At 40.8% G+C, this 14091-nt stretch overlaps 1 protein-coding gene across 1 annotated transcript in view; it reads right to left on the minus strand.

The window, feature by feature from the left end:
• Nucleotides 1–7402: 7402 nt before the first annotated feature.
• Nucleotides 7403–14091, minus strand: part of IFT74 (intraflagellar transport 74) — a 172643-nt gene continuing 165954 nt past the window's right edge. The window contains exons 18-20 of the mRNA XM_082247043.1: nt 12973–13098; nt 10864–10924; nt 7403–7719 (exon numbers count right to left, since the gene is read on the minus strand). Of these exons, the coding sequence (XP_082103169.1) occupies nt 7604–7719; nt 10864–10924; nt 12973–13098 (303 nt within the window). The 3' untranslated portion in view covers nt 7403–7603. The remainder of the gene's footprint in view (nt 7720–10863; nt 10925–12972; nt 13099–14091) is intronic.

Genomic DNA, 14091 nt, shown 5'->3' on the forward strand with positions numbered 1-14091 from the left:
AATCGCTGGCTTTGATCTGTGGACCTCCGATTGGAATCATTAGGACAACCGTTTATTTCTCATCTAGAATTCTTGATCCGGTGCTCATTTTGACTACCTGTAATGGGGATCAAATCTATCTGGTAAGCGGATTGTGCATGAGGATATCGGTGGAGGATCTACAGTGCTTTGCGAAAGTATTCAGCCCCCTTGAACTTTTCGACCTTTTGCCACATTTCAGGCTTCAAACATAAATAATATAAAACTGTAATTTTTCTGTTAAGAATCAACAACAAGTGGGACACAATCATGAAGTGGAACGAAATTTATTGGATATTTCAAACTTTTTTAACAAACAAAAAACTGAAAAATTTGGCGTGCAAAATTATTCAGCCCCCTTAAGTTAATACTTTGTAGCGCCACCTTTTGCTGCGATTACAGCTGTAAGTCGCTTGGGCTATGTCTCTATCAGTTTTGCACATCGAGAGACTGACATTTTTGCCCATTCCTCCTTGCAAAACAGCTCAAGCTCAGTGAGGTTGGATGGAGAGCATTTGTGAACAGCAGTTTTCAGTTCTTTCCACAGATTCTTGATTGGATTCAGGTCTGGACTTTGACTTGGCCATTCTAACACCTGGATATGTTTATTTGTGAACCATTCCATTGTAGATTTTGCTTTATGTTTTGGATCATTGTCTTGTTGGAAGACAAATCTCCGTCCCAGTCTCAGGTCTTTTGCAGACTCCATCAGGTTTGACAGAATGGTCCTGTATTTGGCTCCATCCATCTTCCCATCAATTTTAACCATCTTCCCTGTCCCTGCTGAAGAAAAGCAGGTCCAAACCATGATGCTGCCACCACCATGTTTGACAGTGGGGATGGTGTGTTCAGGGTGATGAGCTGTGTTGCTTTTACGCCAAACATAACATTTTGCATTGTAGCCAAAAAGTTCGATTTTGGTTTCATCTGACCAGAGCACCTTCTTCCAGATGTTTGGTGTGTCTCCCAGGTGGCTTGTGGCAAACTTTAAACAACACTTTTTATGGATATCTTTAAGAAATGTCTTTCTTCTTGCTACTCTTCCATAAAGGCCAGATTTGTGCAGTATACGACTGATTGTTGTCCTATGGACAGCGTCTCCCACCTCAGCTATAGATCTCTGCAGTTCATCCAGAGTGATCATGGGTCTCTTGGCTGCATCTCTGATCAGTCTTCTCCTTGTATGAGCAGAAAGTTTACAGGGACAGCCAGGTCTTCGTAGATTTGCAGTGGTCTGATACTCCTTCCATTTCAATATTATCGCTTGCACAGTGCTCCTTGGGATGTTTAAAGCTTGGGAAATCTTTTTGTATCCAAATCCGGCTTTAAACTTCTCCACAACAGTATCTCCGACCTGCCTGGTGTGTTCCTTGTTCTTCATGATGCTCTCTGCGCTTTAAACGGACCTCTGAGACTATCACAGTACAGGTGCATTTATACGGAGACTTAAATACACACAGGTGGATTCTATTTATCATCATTAGTCATTTAGGTCAACATTGGATCATTCAGAGATCCTCACTGAACTTCTGGAGAGAGTTTGCTGCACTGAAAGTAAAGGGGCTGAATAATTTTGCATGCCCAATTTTTCAGTTTTTTGTTAACAAAGTTTGAAATATCCAATAAATTTCGTTCCACTTCATGATTGTGTTCCACTTGTTATTGATTCTTCACAAAAAATTACAGTTTTATATCTTTATGTTTGAAGCCTGAAATGTGGCAAAAGGTCACAAAGTTCAAGGGGGTCGAATACTTTCGCAAGGCACTGTATCTATCCCACAGACACGGGTGGCTGTTTTTTTGATACTTAAAGGAGAAGCTGTCATTTATACATATGGACTTTTTTCAAAACCACTTATATCACTTATGTGTGTGTTAATTGCAAGATTATAGCTTACTGGTATTTTTGAGCTCAGGCTACACACCTTTTCATAACATTGAGCTTTGCTTTCTTGGCGTGCCATTCTTTATATACCATATTTATTTATAATTATTCGTCCTGTGCGCAATTGCATAAGTGTATTTTGCACTATTTCTATTAACTCCACATACATATCTCATACAGGTGTGATTATCAGGTGTCCACAATATTTTGGCCGAATAGTTTAGTTATTCAATATAATACTCAAAATTTATGAAAACACCATTATGTTAACAAAAAATAAAGATGAAGTGTTAGTTTGTATGAACACACATTTGTCAGAACTTCTCAACATGAAAATATAGTATCCTGCTGACCACCATAATTACTTTGGTCCATCTGGATCCTGATAATACTCAAAAGGAAGGTCACAGTAACACAAAAAGAATGCCAGAACTTATCCACCCTCATGGTTAAACTATGTAATAGTTTGTATTTGGCAATTTTTTTTAGATGTGACAGGCATGCATGTGTTATAACATCCTCAGCATTCTACTGTCTCTCCCTTTACATTAGGTGTCCCATTTCCACTTCCTCCACTCAGGGACTAGCTCTGCCCTGTTCACTCCTTTTCCTGATTACGCCCTGCAAGTGATCAAACCCATTTCATACCTCACAGCATTCACACCTAGCAGGCTTCTAGTCAAATGAACTCTTACTGCTGATAAAGCATTGGCTTCACTTGGATTTATGACAATGAATAGAACTGCCAAGCTTTAAAACAGAAAGCTCTGGAGCTGCAGGCATAAATATACTGCAAGTTATCTGACGGCATAATTAGGAATTCATTTAGATGAAAAACAATCCAAAACAGAGAGGGAGACCTTGTGATGCCGGCCATAGCAATTGATCAGCCTTAGGGACCCACATGCAAACTCAAAACACTGGAAACCTTGACTGATATAAAAAGCAAGAGTTTGACAGTGTCAGCTAGCATCTACCTTTAGCAGAAATACAGTTTAGGGTTTCTTAGGCTGGGTTCACACATATGCGGCTGCAGTTTCAGTGTGGCAGTCCGGTGGGTTTCTGTTAACCGTGCCAATTTTTACCTGAAATCGCACCTGAACAGGACCCAAAAATGCACAGGACCCTTTTTGAAACAGCACCGAAGCTGTTTCGCACATATGTGAACTGGCTGCAATTAAAGCCATTCACATTTACATGTTATGCAAATTGGATGTGATTAAAAAGGCATCCGATTCGCATATGTGAACCCAGCATTAAAGTCTGTGTGACCTAGAAGTTCTGTATAAACAATATTGTTTAAATATCCTAGTTGTCTGTGACATGTAATGAAGTTCGCCTTAACCACTTACCGCGAAGTGACGTAGGACTACGTCGGCAAACTTTGCGGTAGTATACCGGGATGATGCCTCTAGCTAGAGACACCATCCTGGTACCGTGGTTTAGAGCCAACGGTCGGCTTTCCGTCGGTAATGACCGATGCGGCCCGGGAGCCGCTCGATCGTTACCCGGGTGAGTGGGAGGGGACGTTCCCTCCCCTCCCGCCGCCTCCCGGTGGGACGGGAGCCCCGAGCACCCAGCCGGCATGTCCGCCGGCTGGATGGAGTCCCGATCAATGCCGGAAACGGCTTCGATCGGGTCTCCGATGATGAAACCCGGAGGTGGCGTCCATGACGTCACTTCCGGGTTACTGTGCTGCAAAAGGCGGCAAGTTTAAAAAACGGCTGCATGCAAAAACGCAGTTTTCAGCGTTTTGCATACATGGAAGTGTAGTGGAGGGGTCTAGGGTCTTTTAGACCCTCGATCCCTCCATAAAGAGTACCTGTCACTGCATATTGCTGTCACAAGGGATGTTTACATTGCTTGTGACAGCAATAAAAGTGATCAGATTTTTTTTTTTTTTTTTTTAATCTGTAATAAAAGTTTAAAAAAAAATAAAATAAATAGGGAAAAAAAATTTTTTTTAGCCGCCCCCATCACCGTTAGCTCGCGCACAAAAAAAAACGTATACAAAAGTCGAGCCGCAAATGAAATCGCTGTTCAAACCACACATGGGAGGTATCGCCGCGATCGCCAGAGCGTGGGCAATCATTTTAAAAAAAGAGCTACACTCTAACTCTAAACCTGTAACCGTTAAAAAAATTTAAATCGTCGCCTATTGAGATCTCCATTGACCGTAGTTTGTCGCCATCCCACGGGGGGGGGGGAGCAATTTTAAACCGTAACATGTTGGGTATCTATTTACTCGGCGTGACATCATCTTTCACAATATACAAAAGAAATGGGCTAACTATACTGTTTAGTATTTTTTAAATGCAGTGAAATGTGATTTTTCAAAATTTTTCCAAAAAAATGGCGTTTTAAAGACCGCTGCGCAAATACCTCGTGACAAAAAATATTGCAATGACCGACATTTTATTCTCCAGAGTCTTTGCTAAAAAAATATATATAATGTTTGGGGGTTCTAAGTAGTAGGAAAAAATACTGGTTTTAAATTGTAAACAAAAAGTGTCCGAAATAGGGCTGGGGCTTAAGTGGTTAAATTAAAAAGAAAACATATATAGGGGCTGCCACATGTGATTTTGACATTTTTTGCAAAAGCTATTTGCTAGGCTATTAGACTGATTTTCTACTTTCAGAAGCACTGACTTGGAACAAAGATGCAGATCAGGAGAGTCAGCAATCCTTCTATGTTTTTTGTTCTGGGCCAGTAGCTGGAAATACTGAAACCAGAGGATCAGTTTAACAGTAAGGCAATTGGTTTTTGTAATAATTACTCAGCACAGAGACGCTGAAAACATATTCCTTGCCCAGAGAGCTGCAGCTAGGGCGTACAGCCTGCCATTCAATTGACAGCTGTACTGTTGTAAACGCTGATGCTTCTTTGCATTTAGGTTTACCCAGATAAAGGCTTACAATTTATTTCCTGAACACAAAACCTTCAAATGTCTCATATACGCAGTAAATACAGATGCAAAGTAGCATTGCCATTTACAAGTAAGTCTGTGTACAGGCATTCACGTGAATGGCAGCCTGCACGCACAGTCTGTGGCTCCCTGGGCACGGTAAAGCGCTGGAAATTTTACACTAGGCATATAAAATGCCTACAAATGTTCATGTGTGTGTGCATGTGCGTGAATCGTCAAAGCCTAGCTCCTGTATAAAAGTAGTGCCCCCTCCACCTCCCTTTTACCAACCGCTAATCACCTACCTTAACCACCTGCCCTCTGGAAGGTTTTACCCCCTTTCACGACTAGACCATTTTTTGCTATTCAGCACTGTGCTACTTTGACTGGCAATTCCTCGGTCATTCAACATTATAAACAAATAAAATGTATATAATTTTTCACACAAATAAAGCTTTCTTTTGGTGGCATTTGATCACCACTGGGGTTTATTTTTTTTTTTTTGTCATATAAACGAAAAAAGACTGAAAATTGTGAAAAAACACTGTTTTCTTAATTTTTATTATAAAACATATACAATAAAATCACATTTATTCGTAATTTAAGGCCAAAATGTATGATAAAAAAAAAAATCCCAATAAGTGTAAAATATATTTATGCAGCTTTTTTTTTATGACTGCCTATCACATTTCTAGTGTGACTGTGGTAATGTGGCGGCCAATCAGGGACTAGTGCTGACACTGGCTGGGAGGGACACTAACTGACATTATTTGATTTCGCTAGTGACACCAATACAGTGATCAGTGGCAATACTGTACACTGACACTGTACTAATGACACTGGCTGGAGGACAGGGGTGATTGGTAGGGCAATTAAAGGGTTAACTGTGTGCCTAACAAGTGGATGTGTGCTGATTTTACTCAGACTGGCTGACTTGTCTTCCTAATCTGAACGGTAAGTGAGATTAGGAAGAAGAAGCAGCCAGATCTGTGTTGTGTGTTTACAAACACATGGAGATCTCTGTGCTGTGGTTGGCCACAGCCATAAGCAGGTTTACAGCCAAAATAATTGGCTGAGGGCCTGCTGACAAACTCGTGCTGTGTCCAACAACAGCAGGAGAGGCAGGGGGCGTGCCCCAGGAAGTTCCCCTGCTGCGGGGCAGCAGTATATGTTAAACTGCTGGTCTGCAAGTGGTTAAGCTATGGACATGTTATTATCCAGCACTGGGTCCTTCTCCTCTCTGTTTACAACCTGAATGGGTCCTTTCTTCTGGGTGCCCGCATCACTGTCTGCTTGATGTGGACAATTTACAATAGCAAGGAAGCTGAGGGGACCCCATAGGAGCTAGAAGAGTTCTGAAGGTAGAATGATGGGCGTGAAGGGTACCAGATGGTAAGAGTTAACATGTGGTGCTAAATTAGCAGTCCCCAACAAAGAAAAGCAAGGGATCTGGATGGGCAAATTTTGGTGAGTATAACTTGCTTCAACAGGTAAGGAAAACTTTACATCAGAGTTGGGCTTAAAAGAGTTGTAAAGTCAGAAGGTTTTATATCTTAATGCATTCTTTACATTAAGATAAAAAACCTTCTGGCTATAGCAGCCTCCCCAGCACCTTGTAATGCTCACCGGAGGTCCTTCTTTGTCCAGCGATGTCCACGAGTCTCTCGGCCGTCGGGGACTCTACTCCCTGATTGGCTGGGACACAGTAGCGGCGCCATTTGCTCACGTGGCTGTCAATCAAAGTCAGTTAGCCAATCAGGAAAGAGGGGGACAGGGCCGATTGGCAGCTCTGTGTCTAAATGGACATATGAAGCTGCAGCTTGACTCGGGTGCCCCCATAGCAAGCTGCTTGCTGTGGTGGCACTCGACAGGAGGGAGGGGCCAGAAGCGGGAGCGAGGGACCCGAGAAGAGGGGGATCCAGGCTGCCCTGTGCAAAACCAACTGCACAGAGGAGGTAAGTATAACATGTTTGTTTTTTAAAAAAATACAAAAGAAACAATACTTTACAATCACTTTAAAAGTATATCTGTCGTCATAGGTTTTTTTTAGTTGTAGAAAGAGTTGGAAAAGGTTTTAACCCATCAGTCTGTGTCCACAGATTTATACCTTCTATTTCTCCTGGTGACCACGATCGCTTGGACTGAAAATTAGTGAATCTTTAGAGTTGCCATCAGAGTAGGAATACAGGGGAAATCTTCCATTGGGGACACTTGTTCCTGTGACAACTGTCTAAAGGGGGGATTCCCCTCAATTTCAGGAGATTTCCTCTCACTTCCAGTTGTGTCTTTAGGATAGGAAGTAAAGGGAGATTACCAAAAATGGCAAAAAAAACTGTTACACCCACACTATGCATCAACCCTACAGCTCTTCAGCAGTGAAGGTTTTGATGTTTGCCTCGTATTTCTTGTAATCATTATTGCAAGGCATTTAGAAGGCAAGTAGTAAGTGCAATAATCCATAGAAACCTCTGTATAACTGATAAGTGAATCTGTTAGTGGTTACTCCCATCACTGCACTGCAATAATAAAAAGAAATGGTTGCTACTGTAAAACATTTTTTTTAAAAATGGCAAAAACTAATATAGTACTAAATTATGAGTATAAATTTTATTTTTCAGTTTATAACACAGCAAACATTACTAAATATTGTATCTGAATATATATATATTAATATGTATAAAGCATATGAGGTTGAACTGTTACAGTTGTACTTGAAGGTCAGTGACAAGATGACACTGATCACTTTGCCAATATGCTGAACTCGCTGGTGTGCAGGAAGGAAGAGCTGGATGGTTCAGTTCCTGGAGTTCTGCAGTGCATCTATGAGAGCTTTATTGTATTCTGCAATCTGTTTAGTTACATTCTTCATCACTTGCCTGTAGTCACTTTCCTGACTCTTTGTAGCTATAACTGGACAGAGCAGTCAAGGAAATTCATTAACAAATTCTATGTTTATACCACAAACAAATATTCACACTATTAATCCCAAAATATAATATACTCTATTACAGGTCTGCTGAATTTAATTAAAAAGCAACAGTCCTATGTGAAAATAAAGGAGTCAACAGCTAAGTCCTCAACTCTACCTCTAACAATTCCCACTGATTGTTCAGATCTCAGGTCAGCTACGAACACAAAGCGGCGACTGTCAGTTACCGCTCCGCGCTCTGGCCATCCAGTGCTCAGTGGAGCCCCTGACTGTGGAGGGGATGGGAGCAGCTGGCTCAGGCTCTCAGCAGCTCACTTAGAGGTTGAGCCAGCTGCTGATCAGTCATGTTTGCAGATCCCAACATTAGTGTTGGGTTTGAAAGAAAATAAGGTGCGCTAACCATACATTTATGCGGCAGCACTGAAATGGGGAAAATAAATGTGAAAAAAGGTATAGTGCGCTCAACACAATCATAAATATTAAACATATGACATCTAGGATGACCCAAATATTATGATGATCTTCAAAGTATCAAGCCGCCATTGGATACCTTATATCTGGTGCATCCGTATAAACAACAGTGGTTTATGCCTACCCTCTACATACTTCTGGTAAGAAGTTTGAAGCACCACCGAGGTGTCACCTCACTTGATTTCATTTGTTCATATGTGGAAAGTGCCTATTCACCAATAAGGCTGACTGTTTAGTGTTATCAGGTAAGAGGCTATTTCTTCTATTTCACCCTCACATATCGGTCTAAGATTAGCAAGATTGAAGATCCACTATTGATGGAAGCTTGATCTTTGGCTATTTGAGATTATCTGGATCAATTGGAGGACTTTATATATATTTTCTTCATGATTGTTATAAATTATATGTTTTTGCATAAAGAATTTTCACATATGGTTTTTCACACTGTATGAAGATCACCATAATATTTGGGTCATCCTAGATGTCATATGTTTAATATTTATGATTGTGTTGAGCGCACTATACCTTTTTTCACATTAGTGTTGGGTTCCCTGCAGTTCCTGGACCGGCTCTGTGACGTCAGCTGGCAGTAGACCTTAGCCCGCAGTTGGCTAAACTAAGTGTACTCCTGTGAACCCCCAGGAGCATGGTCAAAAGAGCTATGGCCATATTTCTCCTTCAACCACTTCCCACAGACAGACGTAACAGAAGTGGTTGTACCGGGGTGATGCCTGAAGCTAGAGGCATCTCGCCAGTACTGTTTTTTAGAGCCGGCAGTCAGCTTTCTTGTGATAACAACCGATGTGGTTTAGCAGCCACTCGGCTGTTATCACAAGGACCGGGAGGGGACAATCCCCCCCCCCCTTCCCGCCGCCTTCCGCTGCTCTGCCGGTTAGCCGGCTGGTCAGAGTCCAGAACGAAGCCGGATTTGGCTTCGATCGGGTCTCCAATGAAGTATCCCGGAAGCAACGTCACAACTTCACTTCTGGTTTACTCGGCTGCCATTGGCACCGATTTAAAATAATTGACAGTATTTAAAAACATTGGTTGTGACATTTGAATACTTTTAAGTGCAAAGGAGGGATTTGGGGACTTTTAGACCCCAGATCCCTCTATAAAGAGTACCTGTCACTGCCTATTACTGTCACAAGGGATGTTTACACAAGGGATCAGATTTTACTTTTTTTTCATGGAACAGTGAAAAAAAATAAAAACAAAATAAAATAAATAAATAGGTAAAAAATGCATATGCAAGTCCCGCTCGCAAATGTAAATGGTGTTCAAATCACACGTGTGAAGTATCGCCGCGATCAGCATGAGAGCAATAATTCTAGCAAAAGACATCCTCTGTAACTCTAAACTGGTAACTGTTAAACATTTTTAAACCGTTGCCTATGGAGATTTTTATGTACCGTAGTTTCTCGCCATTCCACGAGTGTGCGCAATTTTAAACTGTAACATGTTAGGTATTTATTTACTTGGCGATACATCATCTTTCACAATATACAAAAAATTTGGGCTAACTTTACGGTTTCGTTTTTTTTTTTAATTCAGTGGTGTATTTTTTTTTTAAAAAAATTGCGTTTGAATGACCGCTGCGCAAATACCATGTGACATGAAATATTGCAACAACCACCATTCTATTCTCCAGGGTCTTTGCTAAAAAAATCTATATAATGTTTGGGGGTTCTAAGTAAATTTCTAGCAAAAAATACTGATTTTAACTTGTAAACAACGTGTCAGACATAGGCTTGGTCCTTATGTGGTTAAAAAAAAAACTGTGAGTAAAAGCACAGAAAAGGCAAGCATTTTAAATGCCTACCTGCAGCAATTTTTCCTTACATATTTTGTTGTATTAATTTGCAACGTGCCCTTAAACTTGCTATAAAATGTGACTACTCAACTCCCTTGGGCAGCCCCTTCCTACTTGCATGTTATAGCCCTCTTCCTTCTGGGAGTGTCTATTTACTGTTTGACCTGGTCCTCTGCAACTTTCTCTACCTACCTACGTTACATTTTTCTGCAGCTGCTGGGGATGGCACCAAGGGAAATACTTGAGCGAGCCTGCTGGGCTCCCAACATTACGTCCAAAATGGCCACACCCAGCTGCAGTCTTGGGGCTTTTGGATGTCTACACAAGGAAGACTTTTCCAGGTTAATAACATGTATAAAATACACAAAATGTACATGTTTTATTTTTGGAAGGACTGCTAAAATAAATGGTCTGACAACAGGGTCTCTAAGTATATAGAGAGAGCAGTAACTTATGACGGTCACAAGAAGTGCTGTGGTGTCTTTTAGTTGTTGATTGTGTACTGCTGCCTGCGTCACAGTTTGGGAGAATCTCATTATTTAGTGCTCTGGCTGATTGTCTTACTGGAAGAGGAGTAGAGGGAAGAATGTCCCAGAGGGTAGGGTTTTCCCATCACTTTGGGAAGATAAATACTCGTACCTTCTGTTGTGTCCATGGGACAGAAGTTGAGATTAAATATTTTTGAAATTGAGACACCATCAATAAAAATCTGCAGGTGTTTTAACTTGTTCCAACTTCATTCAAAGCTTTAAAAAAGTTTTGGCTCATAAGCGTTATAAAATCAACTGACTTCTGAAAAACAGGTTGCCTTCTTGGCAACTAATATTACTTTTAAGGATACATTCTTTCATCACAAAGTTATTTTGTTCATGCTGCTGCCATTTTCTTTCAAGGTTTGTAAGCTGTGAAAAAAACAAATATTACAAACAGAACTCAAGCCATTATGATAGTGTTTACAAAGGTATAAGCAAAAATCTCTAGAGCATATTAGAGTAAAAATCAATTTTTTTGAAGTCCAGAAGATCCAGCATGACTCTGCAGGGAATGTCACCGTAATGTTCTTAGAATTCCCTAGTAACTGAGCACAATCAGTCAGGTCCACAGCGGACATGGAGTTCCCTGTGGACATAGGGGAAGCCTCAGCCTTATGTGATGGAGCAACAGAGACTCAGATGAAGACTACCCTATAATGATATGGGACTGATGTTTTAGATGACACACATCAGGTCCTTCTATGGAAACCAACTTAACTCCCCTGGAACCGCTGAGGAAGTAAAGTATTGCCTAAAGTCAAAAGAAGCAGCAGTACTGTCCTCTGTCTTACAAAGACATGTTTCTTCTGCATAAAGGTCTTGAACTAAGCCCAAAATGAGGCAAGGCCTCCGGTACTTACAATTCCAGACAGTTGGTGTCGATAAGGGTTTGTGCCAAGGTCATTGTGGGTGAACAGTGTAAATAGTCCAGAGATGCACGGGGGTGCTTCAGGTACAGCAGCAATTTGGTACTTATACCAAAGCATGGAATGTTTGTGCATTGTTTCACCCAATAGATGACATCACTGCTCAGTCCTTCAGCCTTAAACCTTAAGACATTTGAAAGTACTCTCTACAGCGCAAACAGAGTGGTAGTTCCCAGGGCTTCAGCAGGAATAGCTTTACTCACAAAGTGAGTCTTCAGAAACAGGGTCACATCGGAGCAGTGCCATGGCTCTAGAGCTGGAAAGCGCTGTACAGCTAACCAACAGTACACTCTGGTCTGGAAAGTGTCACAATACAAAGCCCAAGGCCCAAAGGTCATATTCCACAATACTTTTGCACGTCAATTTCAGTGGGGTCCAGGTACAATGTCTAAAGCTAGGCTAAGGAAATACCGATCTGCAAGGTTGCTATATAGAGACCAGCTCAAGCAGCGGTGTCAGCTAAGAATCCCGACTGAAGTCACCTGAGAAAAAAGATTAGGGAAAACTAGCAAAAAAAGTTACACTTCTCAGTGGAACCAAGGAAAAGGCATGCAACTTCCTAGGACATTCGCAAAAAATTGAGCCATGCTGGGTAGAGGATGGGTTATACACAGATTGGCTTTTTAGGCCAGTATTTTGTTTGTCAATATCCTGAACCTCCTGTAGGCAGATAGTAGAACCAGACAATTCAAAAGGAGAAAATGTACAGTACCAGCAAAAAGCAGGGAGGTTCAAAATATACATTCACTAAAACATCAGAAGGGAAAGGTCTGCATATAATAAATCACTATAAGAGTACCTAGTGGGCTAAAAATGCATTTGAAAGTACAATTTGATGTGTTGCTAATTAGCAAATAAAAGTATTAACAGAGACTGAATTGTCTTTTCATTATTTTAAACCAATGTGTAAAAGAGATCAGCTTGATGTAGATAATCCTTTCAAACTTTGTTAATGTTTCAAAACATTTTTCTACGTAATGTTGTAATTGCAAATACACAGGGGCAGCTAAATTTGCCCATTACACACTCTGCTATGCTTCCTGCTTAGTAGTGCTTTACTGTTCCTTCTTACAATGTACACCTGTGAGTGAACAGACCTAAGGAAAACAAGATAATATACAGGGGCTTGGGGGTTCCTGCTATGTGGTGCTAGTGTCCGTTTAGTATATTTTTGTTTTAAGGTTCACATTAAACCACATAAATTAGAAGACCCTATTAATCCACTGGAAGAGAGAGACATCAATGCCTGCAAAGTCACTTTTCCACGGCGATAGGCCCTTTTTTATGGGCTGCTGCAATATCTTTCTAGTCAGTTCTTTAGTTTAAACATAACCTAATAATCAAAAAGTTTAACACAAATTGAAGGGAGTAAATTGGTTTTAGATTAGTTTACAACATGTTTAGATATTTTTTATATAGTAAGCAACTGCTAAACCAACCAATAATTAGTTTGCAAAATTTGTGTTCATATGCATCCAAGATTAAGGTTACCTGAGAGTGAGTTTCGTTGTCCTGTAGCTGTGATTTCAATTTTTCATTTTCAGAATTTAGCTGTGTGTTGGTCTTCTTAAAGGTATCCCTGTGTTTGGTTAAAATGATCTTATCCTCTTGAAGTTTCTGAGGACAAAAGAAAATATACATCCACTGGCTTGTTTTTAATATTCAAACCTCAGTCTTAAAGTAATTGTAAAGGTTTGTTTTTTTGTTTTATTTGTTGTTTTTTTTTTAAGTAACAAACATGTTAAACTTACCTGCTCTGTGCAAGGGTTTTGCACAGAGCAGCCCCGAGCCTCAGTTTCTTGCTCCTCCTAATCGGGTGCCCCCACAGAGAGCCGTTTTCCATGGGGGGCGTCCATTGACACAGACAGCAGGACTTGGACTTGCCCCCTGCTCTTGTGTCACAGGATTTAAATGACAGCAGCGAGAGCCAATGGCTCCTGCTGCTATCAATCTATCCAATAAGGACCTGAGACAGTGGCTGGAGCTGCTGGGCTCGTGCTCTTCGCTAAAACGTTCGGGTAAGAAAAATGGGGGGTCTGGGGGGCAGCTTCAACCAAGAAGGTTTTTCCCCTTAATGCATAGAATGAATTAAGGTGAAAAACCTTGAGACTTTACAACTCCTTTAAAATAAAAATCCTGTGGGATAAATGTAGAATAATAATATTTCTATAGGTTCTTTAAAAGCACTGCTATTAACCTGATAGGAGACTTAACTTCGATTACCACAAGACCTATATTTCCAGGAACTTCACAGATCACTTTATGAATGTGGATCTGGAAGATTTTCCCATCTTTTCCTCCACTTAAATTGAAAAGCATGACTCGTGTGAGAACAAGATGGATTGAGATGACCTTGGCAAAGAGCTTGGGTCTGCAAAATCCCAAGGGTACCACCTTTCTTGAGTAAGGGACAGATGGACTGTGTAATTGAAGTGTCTTGGTAACCACTTAAACCAGACTCACCATGACCTTTTTCTGACAGGTCTAAGACCCTAGAAATCTACAGCCCGATACAAAGGATTTTTTTCATTCAATTCAGCGGGCTGAACGAAAAAAAAAAAAAAGAGAGGTTGCCGTACTAACTATGCAATGTTAGTACAGTGATCTCCC

This window comes from Pelophylax lessonae (assembly GCF_965119305.1).
Source record: "Pelophylax lessonae genome assembly, chromosome: 1".
NCBI classification, from domain to species: Eukaryota; Metazoa; Chordata; class Amphibia; order Anura; family Ranidae; genus Pelophylax; species Pelophylax lessonae.